At 42.0% G+C, this 21,663-nt stretch overlaps 4 protein-coding genes across 4 annotated transcripts; 1 reads left to right on the top strand and 3 right to left on the bottom strand.

The window, feature by feature from the left end:
- Nucleotides 1-1,026: 1,026 nt before the first annotated feature.
- On the bottom strand, nucleotides 1,027-2,655 carry LOC129106349 (urocortin-3-like). The gene is made up of 2 exons (XM_054617738.1): nucleotides 2,448-2,655; nucleotides 1,027-1,861 (listed from the first exon to the last, which is right to left on the bottom strand). Exon 2 carries the CDS (start codon nucleotides 1,845-1,847, stop codon nucleotides 1,470-1,472), a length of 378 nt encoding a protein of 125 aa, XP_054473713.1. The 5' UTR covers nucleotides 1,848-1,861; nucleotides 2,448-2,655; the 3' UTR covers nucleotides 1,027-1,469.
- Nucleotides 2,656-5,155: 2,500 nt separating this feature from the next.
- On the bottom strand, nucleotides 5,156-12,519 carry LOC129105710 (cytochrome b-c1 complex subunit 1, mitochondrial). Its single transcript, XM_054616878.1, has 13 exons — nucleotides 12,399-12,519; nucleotides 11,113-11,253; nucleotides 10,873-10,959; nucleotides 9,114-9,243; nucleotides 8,694-8,892; nucleotides 7,909-7,988; nucleotides 7,687-7,802; nucleotides 7,094-7,237; nucleotides 6,364-6,524; nucleotides 6,091-6,176; nucleotides 5,915-6,003; nucleotides 5,717-5,792; nucleotides 5,156-5,603 (listed from the first exon to the last, which is right to left on the bottom strand). Exons 1-13 carry the CDS (start codon nucleotides 12,459-12,461, stop codon nucleotides 5,539-5,541), a joined length of 1,437 nt encoding a protein of 478 aa, XP_054472853.1. The 5' UTR covers nucleotides 12,462-12,519; the 3' UTR covers nucleotides 5,156-5,538.
- A 327-nt stretch (nucleotides 12,520-12,846) lies between these two features.
- LOC129105755 (tubulin monoglycylase TTLL3-like) lies at nucleotides 12,847-18,368 on the bottom strand. Its single transcript, XM_054616934.1, has 14 exons — nucleotides 18,320-18,368; nucleotides 17,678-17,842; nucleotides 16,769-16,855; nucleotides 16,500-16,603; nucleotides 16,230-16,395; nucleotides 16,086-16,138; nucleotides 15,786-15,914; nucleotides 15,574-15,688; nucleotides 15,159-15,441; nucleotides 14,923-15,071; nucleotides 14,601-14,844; nucleotides 14,164-14,423; nucleotides 13,816-13,991; nucleotides 12,847-13,712 (listed from the first exon to the last, which is right to left on the bottom strand). The coding sequence occupies exons 2-14, from the start codon at nucleotides 17,784-17,786 to the stop codon at nucleotides 13,266-13,268; spliced, it is 2,322 nt and encodes a 773-aa protein (XP_054472909.1). The 5' UTR covers nucleotides 17,787-17,842; nucleotides 18,320-18,368; the 3' UTR covers nucleotides 12,847-13,265.
- Nucleotides 18,369-18,700: 332 nt separating this feature from the next.
- Nucleotides 18,701-21,587, top strand: hmces (5-hydroxymethylcytosine binding, ES cell specific). The gene is made up of 7 exons (XM_054616927.1): nucleotides 18,701-18,802; nucleotides 19,191-19,409; nucleotides 19,968-20,111; nucleotides 20,225-20,438; nucleotides 20,778-20,943; nucleotides 21,024-21,216; nucleotides 21,296-21,587. The coding sequence occupies exons 2-7, from the start codon at nucleotides 19,221-19,223 to the stop codon at nucleotides 21,485-21,487; spliced, it is 1,098 nt and encodes a 365-aa protein (XP_054472902.1). The 5' UTR covers nucleotides 18,701-18,802; nucleotides 19,191-19,220; the 3' UTR covers nucleotides 21,488-21,587.
- Nucleotides 21,588-21,663: the final 76 nt, after the last annotated feature.

Raw genomic sequence — 21,663 nt, 5'->3', positions numbered from 1 at the left:
AAATATTGTAATTATCCTGCAAGAGCATCAACTGTGGCATAAATTCACTTGTCGAGGCTAATTTGTGAATAAAGTTTAAAATTCAAACTGAATAAAATAAATGAAGATTGTGATGATTCATCAGAGAGAGAGAGAGAGAGAGAGAGAGAGAGAGCCTTATGATGATGAGTGGAGTTTTTTGTTTTGTTTTTATTTACACAACAGCATTAGAGCATTTCTACACATCAGACTACGAGGCTGTAGAGTGGAAAACAAAGCTTTAGGTTATTACTACATTTTTACAGTATGATTTCTATAATTGCCAAATTTCTATATCCTGTGATAACTTCTGTAGAAGAAGCCTGAGAATACCATATCCTTAAATCGATTATTGTTACAGCATGCTAATGGAAACATAAACAACCTTGTGTGCATTGATTCCAGTTGAGGTAACAACCAAATGGGAAATTTGTATATCTGCAGGGGTCTGAGGGTTTCTCTGATGCCCAGTAGTGACTTCATAGTGGCCTTAGTACTAACAGTGCACCATATTAAAAACATTTCTTGTAATATTTGCATTTTTGTTTCCTTTAACTACCACAGCTTGAAGTGGTACAAGAAATAATTCAAAGTCATGACCAGCGTAAAACAGAACAAACTCAGATGTTAATCAGATGAGCAGTTTATTTCACTCTGTTGCTTCATATTTCATGCTCACTGCAGGAGCATAGATGATTCATGCCACAGATATTAGGGCAATGTAGAGCAGATAATGCATCAGACTAAAAATAGATGCGACTTGCTTGCCAAATTTATCAAGTATCAGTGAACAAAGGTCTATAGAAAGGGTCTGTTCTTCACTCGGAGGTCAATATCCTGCCCACGTCTTTGTCCTGTTATCACATATCAGACCCTGCTGTGGGTGACGCAGGCTCATTTGGCTCAGACCCATTCATTTGTGCTTTATGGGTTGCTGATGCTTGTAATTATACCAAGCATGCCTGATATCAATGCAGTGAGTGAAATTAATTAGACTTGAGGAACAATTTGATTATCATATTAGATTTAATTGAACAACCTTTTCTTTGAATTCAAGATTACACATGCAAACACAAGAAACAGATTTCAGAACCTGATCACAGTTTCTGACCCATGGGTGAATAATCTTTGAGACAAAAGACCAGCTTCATCTTACTTTTGTTTGACATTGTTTGCAGTGTCCTTTTGTTTATGTTTTACATCATTCTTTCTATTTACTTCTGTTTCAAGAGTCAGTCCATGGAGGGACAACATCATATAATAATTTAATGCAAGTATAAAAGTGAAGCAAACCTAAGCTCTAAAGGACAGATACTGACCGTAATGACTGATTTCACCTGAACTAACACAGTTTCTAACCAGGTGCCAGTGTCACAACGTAAGAAGTTGAGTCCTCTGTGAGGTGAGATTTCGTCCATTTAGCACCTGACAGCTCCCAGGGGCCCCGCTTCTTATTTCCTCTTGCCTATTCGTGCCATCAGTTCTGCATTGGCTGCAGCCTTGGTTCTCATGTCCTGGTTCTTGGCCAGGTCTATGAGGACACTGAGGATGCTGGTGGGAACATCAAGGGACAGGGCAAAGCGGGACCCCTGCTGGGCTCTCTTTGGCACCTGGGAGGCTGGGCGCGGGGCTCGTTCTCGCTGGAGCACAGTGTGACGCTCTGATCGGAGCAATGAGTTCAACACACTGCTGCGGTTCAGGATGTCGATAGCAAGCACATCCCTCTGTATGTCTTCATCGAGTTTAGCAAGAGCGGGATTGCTCCTCTGGCTCTGGACGACCCAAGGCAGCAGCAGAGCCAAGCAGAAACACACACGCACACTTCTCATGGTTAGGACTCTGTCTGCAAGGACGAGGAGAAGAACAGATCAGCTAGTGGCTCTAGATTTTCACAATTCTGACACTGCAATATTTCTCTCAGTGATGGTATGCATGAGGAATTTTCTTATCTGCAATTATTTGAAGTAAAAACAGAAAACATTCATTCTTTACTGAATACATATGCAAATCCCTCATAAATCGAAAAGTGAGGCTATTTATGAAAAACAGGAGGCTATTAGATTAGAATAAAGATGCAACGCAGGAAGGAAATCCTTAACATTTTGTATTCCAGGAACATTTTTGTAAGATTAACATTTTAATAATCCCTGTCAATGCACGAATTGAAATAAATAATCCATCAAGTGTGCAGTAAATGGTAGATTTTAAATATTCTAAAATGACATAAAAGCATGTTAGAAAAAGTACTTAGTTTATACAGTTTTCTGCAGGGAATTACATATTCTCTAGTATCATGTCAACTTGTCCTATAAATAATACAGCATGTTGTCCAATTACCTACCAAATCATGCATTATGTTCTGAAATGAGTAGGCTACAGACAAACCTGGGTAAGTACTATCCAGTGTCATAATCCAAATCAATACTTACTCAGTGTCACAGCTGTGAAAGTCAGTAACTTGACAAAAAGGCACTTCTCCTTCTTCTGGTCTAAAGCAGGGCTTTGGTATTGATCTCTTGTCTTTGACCCTATAATGCTGTCTTCTGATTCCCAGCTTCTTCTTCTAAAAATACAGGAGGATCGACCTCTGTGACACGCAGTCGGATGTTCAAATGGACTTCTGCCGGCTCGTCCACGACTTTGTCTTCATCCACGTCTATCTTCTCAGTGGCACTGCCCCTTCCCCTCTCTGTTTATCTTTTATATCTTTACACCCCCTTCACCCTCCCCTCATTTCATCTCATTTCCTCTACACTCATTGCCGTCTTTCTCTTTTCTAAAAATAACACAGTGATAATCACAATAGTTTGCCTTGATTGAATGGGAGAGTTGCCCGAGTCAAAGCACAACTGAGACCCACCACTTCTGTTCAAAAGTTAAGTACCAACACTCTGCAATAAACAATGCCTTTCTTATTATGGTGTTAAAGTGTTCTGTATTGTCAATCATCCATGCAGACTGGGTGACCAAAGCCTCATCATTACAACATTATAAAGGGGAGGAATGTGTTGTGTTTAAGGGCAAAGACAAACAATATTGCTACTGAGAAGGGACATTTCCATGCTGTTACAGATTGTTCTGATCATCTTTGTAGTTCCTGAGTTTGTGTGATTTTTAATACTGTCTAGTTTTAGGACTGCTTTAAGCAAATGTGCTCACGGATTTTCATAAACATTAAGATTAATTTCACATGTCTCACTGTCAGGTTGTGGTGTAGGCATGGAAAGTGAATGGCAGCCACCAAGATATGTCATTAACAAGGCACAACAACTCAAACTCTGCAGTAACTGAACTGTGTCTGTAACCAACAGGCACCCTGCTATTCCAGGGTGATCATCCATAAAATATGCTGGCCTTCTTTCTCTCCTCAAATACAGGATAAAGAGTCCACTGTCTTAAAAAAGAAATGTGATTTCTCATCTGAAGCCCAGTAGATCCATCAGGATCTTCGAAACGTTGCTCAATGGACAAAGGCCTCAAAATGGAGAGTTTAACTGTATCGTGACTTTCATAAGACAAACAGAGAAGGTGTGATACCATGAAGACATATTAATGGTGGGCATGCACTCTATACCCGTTTGTGGTTTCACAAAAAAAAGTTTAAATCAATAGAACATTTTCTCATCAACTAGTCAGACTACAGACAAATCTCCAGGATCCAAAACAAGCAGCCTACATCAAAAACTCCTCATATGGGAGTTCCACATGAAAGAGCAGGCCCAAATTCTTCCGCATTACTGTGACAGTGATTCAATTATACAGGGAGCATTTAGTTGGGAGTAACAGCAGCTAAAGTTGGTGTCATCAATTAAAGTTTAGCGAGTTTAGCGATTGCATTTCTTGAAATTGGATTAATGTGTTTCATCATAATTGAAGTAAAATAATGGGAACTGCTAATTTGCTATTTGGGTTTTATTTTAAAATGATAGGCTTGATAAAAGATCAAATAATCAGTGTTGCTTCGTTTACTCATGTTGTCAACTCTGATTTTGTTTAATAACAGCCACCCCAGCTATGTGCTTGTTTTGGCACGACAAGGAAAAATGTAAATGCTGGACAATGTGCATCGTTTCTTTTTAAAGGAACATAATGTATGAGTACAGATAATCTCTATTTTAAGACCAAAGAGAGAAGGGGGGGAAGAGGTTAGACCGGAGCAATCATAAAGATAGCCCTCTGGAGGACAACAAGGAGGAAGTGGCTGTCAGGCCCGGGAGGGAGACCAATAAGACAAGCCTACCTCGTTTCCTGAGTCACCTTCAGTCCAGCCCATCAAGGGGCTTATCCTCATTTTACTAATGAGGATAAGCCCTCATCCTGGGAGTCGTTCTCCCATAGGTTTCTTCCTTTTTTCTCCCTGTTAAAGGTTTTTTTTTTAGGGGAGTTTTTCCTGTGCCGATGTGAGGGAAGGACAGAGGATGTCGCATGTGCACAGATTGTAAAGCCCTCTGAGGCAAATTTGTAATTTGTGATTCTGGGCTATACAAAATAAACTGAATTGAATTGAATATGAATATCACAAAAGCAGCCTGATTACGAGAGTTGGGCCCTCAGGGGCCTTCAGGATTACAAACAGTCTCAGTTACCCGCAGATAAACAAACATGGGTCACACAAATGTCATCCAGCATCAAACAGAGATGTCCTGGGTTGTAGGCTAAACCAATAGCATTATTACAGATCCTGCATGACGCAGGACTACACACTTATCTAAGAGGATGTCATATCTATGTTTCAAGATCTGTCTGTGCAGATCTTGAAACATAGATGGATCACATATTTTCTTTTCCATGAATGTGGCTGTTTTTCAGTCCTGAAGAACATTCTCAAATAACTCTTTGTGATACTGTTTGGCACAGACAAATCAAATGAAAGATATATATATTTTGATATATATATTTTGATTCCTACAGCAAAATAGATCATCAATTAAGCGCAGCAATCTTATCTAGTGTACTTCCTCTAAAAATCTGAAGCCTACAAGTGGCATCCTTTTATGTGTGGATTTCAGTTCTGGCAATAGTCTCTGTATAAACAGTTAAGTTATTTCTGAGACCTTCTTTCTACTTATTGCAGTTGACCATGATACTAAAAAGCGTAAGAGGTTCTGAAGGTGTAATGTAAAAACACACTGGCACAATCTTTTACAGTATTTTTTATTTTGTCAGAATGAGAGCTTCTGTTATGTACAATAGAGGACAGAAACAAACGTTACAGAAATTATAAATATACTGTTGCTCCAAACTGGTTGTATTTAGAGTGTATTCTGTGTGTCCGGTAGATGATTATTTAATATTTTATTATTCAAGTCTGCCCTCTCTCCCCTCCTCTCTTCAAGTCAATACGAAGTACCATACCGTACAATCAAGAGGTAACCGATGTCTAAAATGTAATACTCAACAATCCTCATGTGCTCACTCTCGCAGTGATCGTGGTAGGATAACGGAGTGAGGTTGAGGATGAAGATGAGGAGCAAACGCGGTACACACGGAGCAACACATGGAGCAACACAAGTACACATCTTAAAACCTCAGCCAGTACATGGCACTGCGCATTCTGTTGTAGTCGGGTAGCTGCTCGACAGGACCTGTTGGAGGAGGGAGCCAGGAGGGACAGTTTAGAGAGACGTTACAGATGGGACCTGACCTTGCTAAATATTTTTTTTTTAAAAAAGGTCTAAAAAAAACACAAAGAACTCACCAACAGCTGCCACAGCAGGACATTTATCATAGATATATTTGGAGCAGACGTCTCGCACCATCCTGGGGGTCACGGCCTGAAAGAAAACATGTGGAGGGAAGTCAGAACTCTTCTCCTGGACTGACAACAAGACTTTGTTTTCCTTTATTGTACAAATAGCACAAATGGACAGAGCCCTTGTTCAGAGTGTCAACTCACATCGATCCGAGCATCCCACTCTGCCAGAGGAATACGGCGCCCATAGTTCAGGACGTGTCTGCCGATGTCATCGCAAATTGGTGTTGTTCCTAAAAGGCAAAACAGCCGTGTTGACTTGTGATTCAGAGGAGTTTGTTTGTGTTTTTGTGTAGGTGCAAGACAGACATGCAACGTACCATTGAGCTGTCCAACCAGGCTGGCCTTTAGAGCGTTCTTGCCTCTGGCTACATCACTCTCTGTCACTGTGGTACACAGGTTCATCCTGCACAGAAAGAGGAGAAGATAAGACGAAATATGTACATTGTCCTATAATTGTAAAATGACATAACATTAACGTTATGGTGTTCTGCGAGTGTGTGTGTGTGTGTGTGTGTGTGTGTGTGTGTGTGTGTGTGTGTGTGTGTGTGTGTGTGTGTGTGTGTGTGTGTTTTTCTGGAGTCATTACTGACCAGGCATTCTGGGACCAGTGCATCATATCTTCAATTTTGTGCTTATTGGCCACAAAGTAAATGCCCAGCAGGCCGGTGTCGCAGTAGGAGGAGTGGAAGGCCTGGAAGCTGTGACACAGGTTCTCCTCCACGGCCAGACGGGCCAGACGGCTGCTCAGATGCTGCAGGAGAGAAGAAGAAGAAATGGGCGTTGATATCCGACTGTTCACAATCAAAGTGAGATTATAATCATACCAGCATCAGGTAGCAGGTCATAATACTTATGGAAATACATTTAGGTTGAACTGCTCCGAGTATATGATAGTTAAAGCAGTATAATGTTAAAGTAGTACAGCAACAATGTTAACAGAATAATAAGATAAGAATATAAAAACGGAACTTATTAATAACTTCTACAGGTCTGTATAACATTCCCCCCTTTGTCACCATCCAACTGCAGCAATGATGGAACAACATCATGTACAACTTCTGCCCCCCCACAAATGTGCTAATCATAGCGTTGTACCATATAACATCATACAAATTAGTTTAAAAAAATACTTTAATAATTATATAAAATGGCCACTCAAAACAATAACAACCTCAAGTGGGCAAAGCTTAAAAGGGGACGCAACTGTATGAGAATAATTAACTTTAGGAGGTATTACCTGCAGCTTTCACTTTCATCATTGTCGTCTTTTCTTAGTTAAATAAACTAAAACATGCTTGTACAGAAACATATTTCACCAACCTTTCCGCCACCATAGGTGAGGTCATAGCTGCCGATGATGGAGTTGGCCACCATGAGTGGCACGATGTCTGGGCTGGCAGCACTGGCCCCCTCCACAGCCACGGCAATGTGGGCCAGAGGCAAATCATCATCACGCATACGGATCTGGAAACAGATTAAAATAAAAACTATTTATCCATGACTATAAACAAAATATTGCTACCAATGCATGCTCTATGCTCTTCCAAAAGCCAGAACCTATCTATCTATTGCATCGAACACATTAATCTCAAGTAGTCTCAAACTGTAAGAGGCCAAGTGGACGTTTGTGGCAAATTCGAAGAAATTCCCTCAAGGTGTTTCTGAGATATCAAGTTCACGTGAATGGGATGGACGTGATGTCAGTGACCTTTGACCTACAAAGTCTAATTGGTTCATCTTTGAGTCCAGATGGATGTTTGTGCCAAATTTAATAAACTCCCTTCAGGTGTTCCTCAGATATCTCGTTCAATAGAATGGTACGGATGGACAATCAGAGTATCTGATAATGCCTCCGGCCACGTCTGTCAGCGGCATGAAAAATATTCCTACAAAACATTCTTAAAATATCTCACCTCACTGCCTGTAAATCGGCAGGGTGACATCACAGGCACGGCATCTCCCTCATACTCGAAAGACACTCCGCTGAAGTGAGATTTGGCCAAACTGACCAGCTCCTCGTGGTTCACACCTGTGGTGGAAGCACATCAGATAGACGCCAAGTCATTCCAGGAAAAGTAGAAATTCACAGCTACCAGAGTGCCTCCTCACAGTGTGTGTTAGGACTAAGGACCTACCTCCAGCAGCAGAAAGCACCATGCGAGGGGCTTTGTAGTGGCTATTGATGTAGTCCACTAGGTCATGGCGGGTCAGAATCCTGGAAGAAATGCATACGAGTATTGCTTACACAATGCTGCACAATTTGATAGACTATGGAATAAATATACTGGGAAAAAAAAAAAGCAAAACGCTACATCATGACAAATTGTTGTTGCGCCATGTTGAAGGGATAATTAGCATCATCACAACTAGAGGGGTGGAAATTTCTCAATTTCTAAGATGCATCGTAATGCGGATGTGAGCGACTCTGCATTGATGCAGGGACAGAACATATTAGGTAGTTTAGTGTCATTTCATTTCAGCTCAGTAGAAGTCTTTACTGCTTTTTGTTGTCACTTATTCTCTGGCAAGTCAGGAAATGCACTGTCTTAAGCCAAGTCTGTGCATAACGCTGTATATTATAAGCAGTGTATATTATAGATTGTTCAAGTCTGGTTTTTGAAAGCACTAAGTAAATAGAAAGGTAGTTCAGATTTATCTTACTGCTTGTATGAATTCTTGAAAAGGTAGCCATGTGCAGTAAAAAAATAATAATACATGAATGAATACACCAAGATGCCTTGAGAACTGTCCATTCGAATCATTGACAGGTAAATCGTAATCAAATCTAAATGAATCATGAGGCCAGTTAAGATTCCCAACACTGCCCTGTTTTGACAGCAATGTCCCTTTAATGAAAGCAATACTGAGATTGTGACTAAGTTTTAAATGTGTGAGTGTGTGAGCATGCAGTTCCTCTTGCCTGGCATTGCTAGAGGGTCCTAGCACACTCTGCCCCAGAGGAGTGCCCTGGAAGGCTGTAGCATGCAGCAGGTCAAGGCAAACTTCCTGCAAGTTTCCCCCGACTTCCTCGAGCTCACGCAGCACAACACCCCTCTGCTGCTCGATATCTGCCTCATTCAGCAAGCAGCTCTGCACCACCTCTGACAGCAGCTCCACGGCTGAGAAAACACATAAGAGAAACTATTTAGATTCACAGTTACTGCCCCATGTAGTATCAGGCAAAGTAATTGTGGTTCTCCATCCATCAGGAATGTAAACATGTTTATTGGTTGATTCTTAACGCCTTCATCTTACAAACAAGAATGTTTTTTTTTAATCAAATGATCGTTAAATCTAGGTGACAATCCATTTTCTTTACTGCTTAACCAGGTCATCTCACCTTTGGGCAGGTCTTTGGCAAGAGTCTTCATGTAGTATGCAGTGTGCTCCCGCGAGGTGTAGGCGCTCAGGTGAGCACCCATAGACTCAACCTGCTGCTCCAGGGCTGACTGGGGGTGCTTCTTGGTTCCCTGGGGGGCGAGAACGAAAGGTTAAGGGAAAGAACTGCATCCTTTCCTGTTCATTTTATGCCACACAGGGGTGCTGTTGTGTTTGGTTTTGCAACTAGGCCTAAATTAATTCTGTTAATTTCAATGGATAATCATCGAAAATTATGTGATTGCTGGAGGATTATCAATCTCCAAATAGTTTGCTGAGACAATGTTTTACCTTTTACTCGCTAGATTAGTCTAAAGTAGTTCTGTAGGCCAACCAAATATAACAAAAACGTGGTTCAAAAAGATTAATGTAGAAGGAGGTTTGATTTTATCTTCAAAAGCTTATATGCAATGTTACATAAAGTCAGTGTTAACCGTTTTGCTTCGACTTCCAGACCCTGGTCCGGAGGCAAAGGGTAGACTTTGTTTTGCCTGCTAGGCCGAACATGATTCTCACTTGAGGATTACACTGTATATTTACTACCACTTGTTAACCTCTAACTTCCTCTCTGATCCAATCATAAACACATCTGCTCTGAGATACCGTCACAAACTCTCTGACCCACCCCACAGTTGTTAAGCTTGCACGACACACTGAAAATTTCCTGAAAGGACGCACAATACTATTATAACACCATGTTTCCATCCAAACATTTTTTATTTGAATTATCTGATAGGAAGCGTCAACTCCAGCATTACTTTCCCAGGAGCTGTCAAACACACTGCTTCATTTATAGGAGAGACTCTATATATAAAGAAATCAATCAAGAGAGATGCTTTCGGCACTTCTGTCATCATCTTGCTTCGAAAAGCAGGCAACATTTTGTCATATTAGCAGAAACAGAAGAACCAGCCCAAGAACAGTCAGGGCGAGACGGACAAGCTTTCTTTTTCCTTTTTTCCCCCTAGCATTGGACTTGTGCTCAGGTAGTTACTTTATTTTCCTCAGCCCAACCCAGCTAAAGGATACACATTTAATTCACATTATATTTGTTGCCACATTTGTAACATTGGCCTTAAAACACACTTTACTATGGAATCCAATGATTATTCAAAATGGTCATGGGTAGCTCAAATAATCACTTTCAATTGATTTTGTAACAATTGTGAAAGGCCTAGATATTTCTCAAGCAGATTCAGATTTTATAGATATACGGTTCTATGGGGGACCTTGGGAGTTTTTGACCTTAAGTAGCACTATGGTTACTTTGCAGAGCAGCTGGATTGTCAAGATGACACAAGAATAGCTAGTATACATGTCACACTAAATTCCATTTTATCAGGCTTAAAGTAATGCGTATGCATTCAGTAAGGCAGAGCACAAATCAATAAGCATCCTGTGAGGAACTAGTGGCAGTTACGGAATTGGTTTATGTGTATGACAATGATAGGCGATGATGGTTTAGCCAAACGTCTGCAAAGTATTTTTTGAAAGCGCCTGTCCTTTTCCAAACAGTTTCCAATTACTGCTTTTCAGATGGTTCTGTGTGACAAACCATCTGGCGGGTCAGGGAAATGCATTCAACAGAGAACAGATCATAAACCCAAGGGATACACTCAATGTGTCATAGTGAATAACAGTGAATCTAAACCTTGCTTTTCTTTGTTTACAGGAAAACTTTACAGGGTACCTTTAAGGTCATGAAGTCTAATAATGTCTACCTTGAAAGCCATGTGCTCCAGGAAGAAGCCTGCTCCGTTGTTCTTCTCACTCTCATAGCGACTACCAACACTGATCCACAGTCCAACCTATGATTTGGGAAAAGATATGTGAAGAAAAAGGAGAAATATTAATCAACCACAACACATAGTATTCAATGACAGTGAATTGGCATGTCTATAAGTGCTTAAACAACATTGTACATTGGTTGTTAAAAAGACCCCCTATTACTGTGTTCTTACAGTGCACGTGGCATGTCCAGTCTCCTCAGATGCGACCCTCAAACCATTGTCGAGGGTAGTCAGGCGAGTTTCAGGGGCTCCCAGCAGGCTCTGGGCATAGCTGACAGAGGCCTGGCCGCGCCTCAGTGACAGAATGATGGGCTGGAAGAAAAGAGACGACAAGAGGCGACACAAGTCATTTTAAAAATAGAATAACATGCATTACTGCAACTGAAAATAATAATAATCTCATATGTGCCCTGATTGTCTATTACTATGCACTACATAACATTTCTACACGTCTTCTGTTATTAAAACCACACATTTTACAGGGACTGCACACCACAGATTTGAGGTATGTATTCTCACTAAAGCCAGAGGGAAAGTGCAGAAGCAAACTGAATGTGCAATTGAGTACCGAGAGGCTCGGTCCGCTGCCTGTATGTCTGACTGTTCCGATCTGTACATATACAAAGCAAGGGTAGAAAAGTTTGGCACTGGACAACACTCTGTAGCTGACATTGACACCACAGCCACCTGCTGCTATCTGCCAATGACTTAAATTAGATAAAGCCAGAATACAACTATATATCTGTATATATATCTATACCTATTCTTATCGGATGTAAAACATGTAGCTAAAACTGTCTAGTTTAACATATCATCCATCACATTGTACTGTAACGTAATGGGATGTCATTCCAAAACAATTTTCCTTTCAGACGGTCATTTCCACATGTATGATTATTTTCTGAGAACAATGTATATTGACAGTGACGTTATTACAAATGTACACAAGAACCCGTTATGCAATGATTTGGGATTACTCTAAGATACTGTAAACCCCTCTAACGCTAACGTTACTGTTCAGGTTGGTTCTCAACCTCGTTTGTGTTGACATAATGGTCGACATGATATAAAAGTACGTATTCAACAATAAAACACATTGTCACCATCAGCATTTCCAAAGTCACCATGCTAACGCTGCTAGCAGGGAGCTTAGCTGCGGTGTGAGGACAGGTGAGGACACGGGACAAACGTCACAGCTGCTGACCTTGTGAAAGACCGAAACAACGACCAGCTGATCTGAAAAACACCTTTTAAAATGGACGTGTGTCATTGAGTGGTCCTGACAAGACGAACTGCCTTGTTTGACAGGTGACCTTGCATGCAATGCTAGCTCACCAATGCTAACCGCGTAGCTAACCTCTTCCCGTCTCTGTGCTGCGGACAGCTCTCGGCTCTCGGTTCAGGAGAGCCGAGAGCTGTCATGTTGCTCAAAGCTTAGCCTTCAAATCAGTACTTACACTGCGGGCTTTGGCGAGGGCTCGACCCACAGTGCTCCCGACTCGGCACACGGACGCCGCCATTTCTCAGCACGGTTACAGAAAGTAGAAGAGAGTGCGGCAGTCCTGGGCTGTTTTCCTGTCTCGTCTCTTCTTCGTGTGTTTTAACGCTTCGATTTGGGATTTGTCGCCACCAACTGGCCATTGTGTAGTATTGCGGTTGACATCGGTAGTAAAATGCAGACAGGTTTAAAAGACTCCTCTGCGTTTGTTTTTCTCCCATTTGGTTGAGTTATGGTATTGTCCAACTTCATCATGCCGTACTGTCTTCTGTATGTACCATTAATCCTTAATTTTCTGGGCTCAAGTTTTCAAATCAGGAGTTCAGCATCACAAGTATGTGCTGTAAAAGTAAGTTTTTCCACCTAATAACAACAAAAAATATTGTTTCCCTTGATGTCATGGTGTTTGTTTTGTTTTTATTAGCCTCTGTTTTTGACTCCACCACAGTACACAGGAGGTGAAGGGATTTTTGCTCACAGCACTGAAAATGCCCTTTATGAAAATCAACAGCAACATTTCTGAAACAGTCTCCCTCTTACTCTGGATAATCTTCAAACTTGGCTGTAAACATGTATTGGAACTACTCTACCAAAGAAATAGTCCCGGTACAAATAGCTGACAACCTGTTCTTTGGCTTATCCAAATTGTCGGGGGCACTTTTGTGTTTAATCACATTGAAACCAATAACATTTTAAGAAAATCGTGTGTGTGAAAAAAAGACATGGTAATCTAATAAAGTCTGACCTTATTGTGAGGTCGGCAAAAATAAAGTTTAAGCTGAAGGAGTTTGTGAATCATTTGGTCAACAAACCTTTTTAATGTTTTTTAGGCACTCAAGGTGCTGCTTGTCTGGACAGTTTTGGAAAGAGACAAAGAGGTAAAGGGTTTGACCTCCTCTGATACCTCTGGTCTCCTCTTCCACAAAGGTACAGAGTGAGACTGGGTGCTGATGGGCAGGTGGATGGATGTCACAGTCATTGGCAGGTGAAGTGAGAAGGTTTCATCAGGGTCTAGCACAGGCAGCTCAGGAGGAAGAGGAGGAGGTGGAACCCCACTGCTGCTGTTTTTGAGCTGAGTCTCTGCAGTCTTTAACAACCTCTTAGGCAGAGGCTTTACTTTTTTTGCTTTAGGGTCCTTTTTCTTGACGGGGCCACAGTGTTTTGTTGCTGCACAGTTGGAGGAGTGCAGTGGAGGAAGTGAGCAGGGGCGTCTGATCTTGTAGCCCTCAACAAGGAGGTTGACCCCGACATACTGTGGCACGTATACTGCTGCCTAGAGACAAAAAAAGGACATTTGAAGTAATGTATATCTCCCTCACAAAGTGGGCCAATGAATGTACACTAGAACCTGAAGAGGAGGGATAACTCTTGCTTACCTGCCTATATATGAGCTGAAAGTCTCCAGTGTTTGCAGTGCGGTCTGCCCTCCGGTCCAGGACGACTCGTAATGTGTCTTCCTGCACAGCAGTACAGAGGCGAGCTGTCACAGTGGTGGAGGGAGCCATGGTGGGACTTGCATTGACTTCTATCAGCCATGGACGCAGGTCATGACCTTAGAAACACAGAACAAAATATCTAAATCATAATTTTTCCTTTGTTTTCATAATTGTGTTTATTAAAATTTGATATAAATTAGAATTGAATGCCATGTTTATTTTACTAGTTATATATGGCAGTATAACATATTCTGTAATATAGCACAATTAACAGTGATTCCAGCCTACCTAACATGAAGTCAGCACCGTAGAGCTCAAATGTGTTTTTGCGTGACTCCATCAGATCCTGTGTTGTTTGTAATGCGTGGATCACAGCATTCTTCATCCCAGGGACTACCACTGTCTGCCACAGAGCTTCTCGGCCCTGGCTGGATAGAAAAGTCCGGAACTGGTCATCCGACCACATGTTGTCTGCTGGGATACCACGGTGCCGTTGTTGGGAGGGTATCAGGTGCTTCTGGATGGAGTTATTGCACAGGTGGACAGAGCTGAAAGAATGGGGTAAAGAGGCCAAGGTTGGAAAGAGAAATGAGAGGAAATTGGTGACAGGGAATGGAGAGAAGTATAATGAGACATGAATTAAGAAGGCATGATTAGAGAAATGATACAGGCCTCTCACTACTTCTCCTCTCCAACTACTTTCTTGAGAGATATTCCCGTCTTACTTGTCCAGTGTATCTAGTGAGAAAGGCTGCGTAGAGAAGCGCAAGTAGCACTTTTTATAGAACCACACAGTCAGGGGGTTCCAGTCGGTGACCAAGAACCACTGGCGCATGTCAAATTTGGTGCCAAGGACCAGCAAAGGGCGCTCCAAGTACTTCTGCACCACCCACTTGCCTTCCTTCATTAGGTTTGGATCAACATTCACCAGCCTGAGGATCTGATCCAGACGATAAGCACATTTGATACCTATGAAGCAGGGGAGGAAGGTCAGCCAGGACTATGTCAGATATTATGTGAACCGTTTGATAATGTCTGACTTCTCACCTCTGCCCCTGGACTTTGCTCCAGGTTTGATGATCCAGATGTTGTGTATGCCGTCTATGTCCAGCTGTGGGCTGACCTTCACCAGCCTCTGCAGCATGGTTTTGCAGCAGTTCACAAAATGATCACTGTTCTCCATCTCTGCTCCTTCACTGAGCGAGGAAAAAGAGAGACTATAGTGAGATACTGAAGGGCACTTTGGTTTGCCAGTTTTCTTTTATCTCTCACACAGTACTCACTGAACAACAAGGTAGTAACCGTTGATAAACTCTGCCCACTCCTCCTTTGTAAGTGTCTGTGGCGTCTCCAAGTGTATGTCAATGTCCCGATGCTCCAGACTCTCTAGAAACTCTTGGCATACTTTGAGTGCGCTGTTAATCATTTGAGAAAGGACGATGGGACTAGTTCGCCGTTTGCCTCGTTTCCGCAGAACCTGAACGTTGGTTGCTTTTCCCTGAACACCATGCTCCCTCTCCACAATGTACTTCAAAAAACTGGTGCAGGCGGTCCTCCTGTAGTCCTCTACACAAAAAAACAGAGACAGGGAGGAATGTATTCTTAGCTTCCTCTGTGAGTGAAAGAAGAATAATGCTGGAAATCGATAAAAAGAGATAGGTGTAATGTAGTCGGATAGGCCGTTAAATCAGATCTGACCAATGAAAGTATGCTTGTCATCCTGTGCTCCTAGTCTGTAACAGCGAGGGAAGAAGGTGTCTGGGTCCGCTGAATCAAACCAGTGCAGGTTCCTCAGGTTCACACACAATCCCACCTGACGAAGAAAATAAAAATATCGATGGTGGGTGTGACAGAAGACCACTGAATAGTAATTTTTTGCTGTAACAAGTGATTATAGAATATAAATGTACCTTGGTGGTGAAGCTGCCCGCTTTGGCAAAATGATTGGTCATCTGTTCTTTTTGCAAGCTGTTGGTGTTGATGGCGTCTCTACGGTTTGTCCAATAGAAATAAACCATTTCATTCCTCACCAGGCGAGACTGTATGAGAAGGGGGAAAAGATGCTGAAGGAAACAAAAGCCGATAAAACCCTTCAATGTCAAACATGTTTAACAAAGTTGCCAACAATCTTTCACTTGTTGTAACCCTTCTTGCCTTCTGCATATCACCTATGCCTCATGTTAGCATACAACCATAATTGTTATTTTTACCATGAGATCATATAGTCCATCTGGAACCTCTTTTTCGAGATTGTCTGAGTTATCTGAGAAGAAGGAGAAATGTAAATGAATGATAGGCTATAGTTAGATCCGGTAATAACATTTCTGAAATAGTCATGCTTTCATCTAGCTCACCGTCATCGCTGTCACCAGCATCGTTAGTGCTGGCTCTGCTCTCATTGTTGGGCCGCTGGTGAGCATGAAGGTTTGGCCGCTGCACCCGCCGCTCCACCCAGCCTCTGGTCCTCAATGCTGCCCTGACAACAGGGTAAGGGCCCTGGACAGAGAATACCTTATGCATCTGAGAGGAATCAAAGCAGACACCAGTAATGGACAACTTTGTGGAACAATCAGAAATGTATGTGACCACATAAATGTTGAATATATCCAGTAATGTTAACCCACCTTGACAGCTTTTTCTGCAAGGGCTTTGGCTGTCCTCAATCTCTCTGGGTTAAGAACAGGAAAGGGGACAAAAGTGCGGCAAACTTTGCCCTGTGCAGGGGAACCTGACGTGCACACATACACAAATCAAAATCTAAATCTGTTGAGTAATTTATACAGTTAGTTGTCTGGAAAACTCTTCAGAGATGATGCTGTTCATGCAGTAGGAGGAGACTATCACAAGGGAACCCACTCAGCATGTTGGTTGTTGACCTGCAGGGTAAACCTACTTGTTTGGGGGCTTTTTCCTTCATCTTGCTTGCACTGCTGGACCACAGCTGTGACCTTCTGATCCTTTGACAAACCTCCTTCGTCCGCTGCAGTAAAAGAGGGATTGTTACAGCTGAATATACTGAATATTGGTACAATAGAATGGCATAGCCTTCTTCAATGGCATAACATGCCAACATAAAGCACTCCAGTACATCAAAGAGGAGAGGCAGGGGCATATTCAAAACATACAGTTTGTAACAACATTCAACATTGCATATGCAACTGTAAAATATATATTACAAAAGAAAATGTCCACAAATTTGCAGATGAATAAGGCATAGGCCTAAACTACAGGCCTTAAAGGCCTAAACCACGGGGAGGGCAAAGCCAAAGACAATGTAACTAAAGATTAAGGCTTGACATCTTTAGCTTGGAGCAAAAAAGAGGAAAGTCATTAAACTTTAAAACGTGGCCTCTGAGTTCAAACACTTGGCCATCTGTCCTCCTGAGTGTGACCTCATTATTAATTCGGCATTCATGATCTATACGGCAACTCTATTAATGCAGTCCTTTAGAGGTGTGAAGTCATACAGAAGTTACCTTAATGTTTCAGTCTAGAAATGGGTCCCTCAGCAGCAAGTTACAACAGGAAAACCCACAATTTCCTCTATTAAAGGCCCTAGCTGTAATTATTTTGAGAAAATTAGGTTCTTAACAGTTAAAATTGAAATATAGGCCTATGTAATTGCCATTTGGAAGTGGTAGATTGTTCAACTAACCATCCAGTGTTATTAATTATGGTGATCGGGGCGCCCTTTGATTAACATTTGAAGAAAATACATCTTAGTGATTTCCAGTACTATTTGTCTGGTCCTGGGGATGTTCAGATGGGGACCATGTTTCATTTGTTGCTTTCTGTCTCTTACCGCTGTCTGGGCATGGTGCGTTGCGTCTGTTGGTAGCCTGGCGTCCCTCCTGTCCCAGCTGGACAGACTGTTTGGACCTGGTGGCCTTCATACTAACATCAGCTCTCATTTTTTAGGGAAACCTTTTCTTTGATTCTGCTCCATGGTTTGGTCAGACACAAACAGCTAAAGATGACAGCCACAAAAATAATATGCACATGATTAAAACGCTGTAAACAACTGCAGAGGTGTCATGCATCTCTGGCTACTGGTCTTGTAGATCAGTGTCTATCCAGGAGCACTCAACCATAAAGTGGGTCAAATTGCTGTGCAGAGGACTGGTTGTCTACACCTGTCAAGTCCATACCCAACACCTATGGCAGGGTATGATACTCATCATTTCCCTCAGTTACCTGTTGAACAGAGGCCAAAACCAGACAAATAGCCCAACAACTGAAATGCTCATTAAATCACATATATTTTATTCTAATAATACTTTAAATCAAGCCACCACAGGTTACAAGTCCTCCTTTCTTTAACTAACGTTAGCTTCGCTTCATACTCTTTTCCAAACTTACTGGCAAAGTAGTCATACTATTACTACTATTATCATATTATTCAAGCAGAGCTTTGACTTCCTGGTTTAACGTGTGTTGCTCTTACCTGCTGCGGTCCACAGGTGTATCACCTCGAGTGTCGGCTGAGTTTGACCGGAGGAATGCCTGACTCTCGACCGGTTTATTGTCACCATAGCAACCGCTGGATAGACAGCTCCGTCTCTCTGTCTGTCTGTGTGTGTGTGTGTGTGTGTGTGTGTGTGTGTGTGTGTGTGTGTGTGTGTGTGTGTGTGTGTGTGTGTGTGTGTGTGTGTGTGTGTGTGTGATGACGTAGTCTGGTGGAATATTTAAATACGTTATGTTTTTTGTTGTCTTTATTTTGAATGAGACAGTTCTCAGTGTTCTGTCGCCATCTTGGGGCTGCCGTACGTCACGGTGTCACATGGTGCAGCAGCAGCCTGCCCTCTGCCCGGGCAGATCACGCTCTACGTGTAGCAGTCTACACGCTGATAGCTGTAATACAGCTCAACTTTATCATTTATGTAATACAGCTCAACTTTATCATTCATTTCAGAACACACAGGAGCAGGTAAGCGGACCGATGGGCTTTTAAAACTTACTATATTCGGATTAGTCTGTTGCAATTATTGTTTTCGTAGTAACTCTGCCTCTGCACTATACTTTTGCTCTGGTTTATGCTTTAAGATGCTTGTTTAAGAAAGGAGATGCACTTATGACTTCTGGTGACTAGTTGTTCTCTTGAATACCTATGTTGAATACACTTCCTGTAAGTCGCTTTGGATAAAAGCGTCTGCTAAATGACTGTAATGTAATGTAATGTAATGTAAAAACGTTTACTGCAGCCAATTTAGTGAAAAATAAATGTTTTGTTTCCCTAAATGAACTTCAGCTACACCGCTTAACACAGTAGACGTGTTAACTCAGTTCACTTAACATATGTTGAACCTCTTTCTCAGGCGGCTGAAAAGCTCTATTTTGGGCTAAAAATGTGTGGAAGAACCGCGTGTACGCTTGCTTCAGACGAGGTGAGCCGAGCCTGCTCCTACAGAAACCGGGGAGGGCAGCGGAGACAGCCCCGCTGGAGGGATGGAGACGCGGACAAATACCGACCGTCTTACAACAAGAGCCCCACGTCCATGAGTCCCGTCCTGCTGTCCCAGAGGCATTTTGACAAGGTAAGGTGACTCTCTCCGTGCCTGAGTGGGATTGATACACTGTCATTATGTGAAGATAAGAGTTATTGCATTGAATTATTGCATTGAATTGCATTATGTATTGCCAACACATATGCATTACATTACATTACATTACAGTCATTTAGCAGACGCTTTTATCCAAAGCGACTTACAGGAAGTGTATTCAACATAGGTATTCAAGAGAACTACTAGTCACCAGAAGTCATAAGTGCATCTCCTTTCTTAAACAAGCATCTTAAAGCATAAACCAGAGCAAAAGTATAGTGCAGAGGCAAATTACTACGAAAACAATAATTGCAACAGACTAATCCGAATATAGTAAGTGCTACAAACTACTACGAATAGGATAAGTGCAGTAAACAAATACAAATTCAATAAGTGCAGCGAACTGATACGAATACAGTAAGTGCAACAACTAATACGAGTGCAATAAGTGCTACGAGGAAGGCTCAGGTTATTGCATTGAATTATTGCATTGAATTGCATTATGTATTACCAACACATATGCTATTGTGTTCACTCCTTGTATGTCTGCAGAATGCTCCTATTGATGAGTGTGTGTTGGCCTCCATGCGCTGGGGTCTGGTACCATCCTGGTTCAAGGAGAATGACCCGAGAAAGATGCAATACAGCACCAACAACTGCCGCAGTGAAAATATATTGGAGAAGAAAACTTACAAGGTGCATGCAGTTTTTAGCCAATGCTAAGCTATATTATCTGTATTGTTTTAGGTCTGGTCTTTGTGCTGGATGTGTGCACACTAGTGTCTAATCACTTTGTCGTCTCCCTAAAGGACCCCTTGATAAAAGGGCAGCGCTGCGTCATCCTGGCTGATGGCTTTTATGAGTGGAAGAGGCAGGCAAAAGACAAGCAGCCTTTCTTCATATACTTTCCTCAAACCAAGGGAACCAGTCAGGAGAAAAAGGAGGATGAGGATGACCCCATGACCTCAGCGGGCAATAAGGACAATTCAGAGACAGTGTGCCCTACAGAGGAGGCCTCCCTGAATTGACTGAGGTTCATATTGGGGTTTTTTCTATTGCAATATAAGTACCCTGAACATTTACTTTCATCTAGATGAGAAGTGGAGAGAATGCAGCTGGTGCGGAAATTACCATGGCTAAAAATATCCTGCGTGAGAGATGAGCCAAAGACAAAATGTGCATGTGTCCCCCAGGTGTTTCTTTAGCATTCAAAATGTCATGATACATACAAATTCATGCTTTGGTTTTGATGCTGGTGCCAGGCTAAGGAGCGTAACAAATTACAATCATACCAACAAAATTGGTCACATTTTTCATAAATTCTGCTAATTCTTGTGGCCGTCCCCCTCTGCTCTTTGCTACGTGTTGATCAGGGAGGAGAAGCACTAGCTGAGTGGACGGGATGGAAGCTGCTGACTATGGCTGGACTGTTTGACTGCTGGACACCTCCAGGTGGCGGAGAACCGCTTTACACATACAGTGTAATCACTGCGAACTCTTCCCAAAACCTGGAAAGCATCCATGATAGGTAAGGATAGCTAATGAGGAAACACTTCTTTTCATTGGTGTCTGAATTAAATCTTAAATGACTGTGTGGTTGTGGTTTAGGATGCCAGCTGTCCTGGATGGAGAGGAAGAAGTGAGAAAATGGCTGGATTTTGGGGAAGTGAAGTCTCTGGACGCCATGAAACTGCTCCAGTCTAAAAACACTTTGACGTTTCACCCCGTCTCTTCACTAGTAAACAACTCTCGCAACAACTCTCCAGAGTGCCTTCAGCCAGTGGATCTTAACAGCAAAAAGGTATCAGATTAACTGTGGTATTTAACTTTTCTGGTGAGTTTAGAAGTTTAAGCTGACCAATCTGACCCTTGATCCGTAGGAGCCTAAACCCACAGCAAGCAGTAAGATGATGATGAGCTGGCTGAAGAGCAGTGAACCTTCAAAGAGGAAGGAGCCAACCACATGTGAGAGTAAAGAAGAGCAAGAAAGCGAGGCAGAGGCTCAGTGCAAGTCTACAGGAGCACTTCAGCAGTGGCTTCAGGGGGCCAATAAGAAAACAAGAACCAAATGAAGATAAGAACTGGGACTGAAAGCTCTGCTGTTAAAAGACCATTTAGGCATTATTTATTCCACTTAACTATTTTGACAGCTGTGAGAAAAACATGCTTTTGCTAAGTTAGTTACCGCTTTGAATGTAATAAAAATGCTACACAGATACTATTTTTCAAAATGTTATCAATAAATGTC

Source organism: Anoplopoma fimbria, chromosome 17, assembly GCF_027596085.1.
Source record: "Anoplopoma fimbria isolate UVic2021 breed Golden Eagle Sablefish chromosome 17, Afim_UVic_2022, whole genome shotgun sequence".
In the NCBI taxonomy this organism is placed as follows: Eukaryota; Metazoa; Chordata; class Actinopteri; order Perciformes; family Anoplopomatidae; genus Anoplopoma; species Anoplopoma fimbria.
The sequence above is the reverse complement of the archived record's forward strand: the minus strand, read 5'-3'. Positions and strand labels throughout refer to the sequence as shown.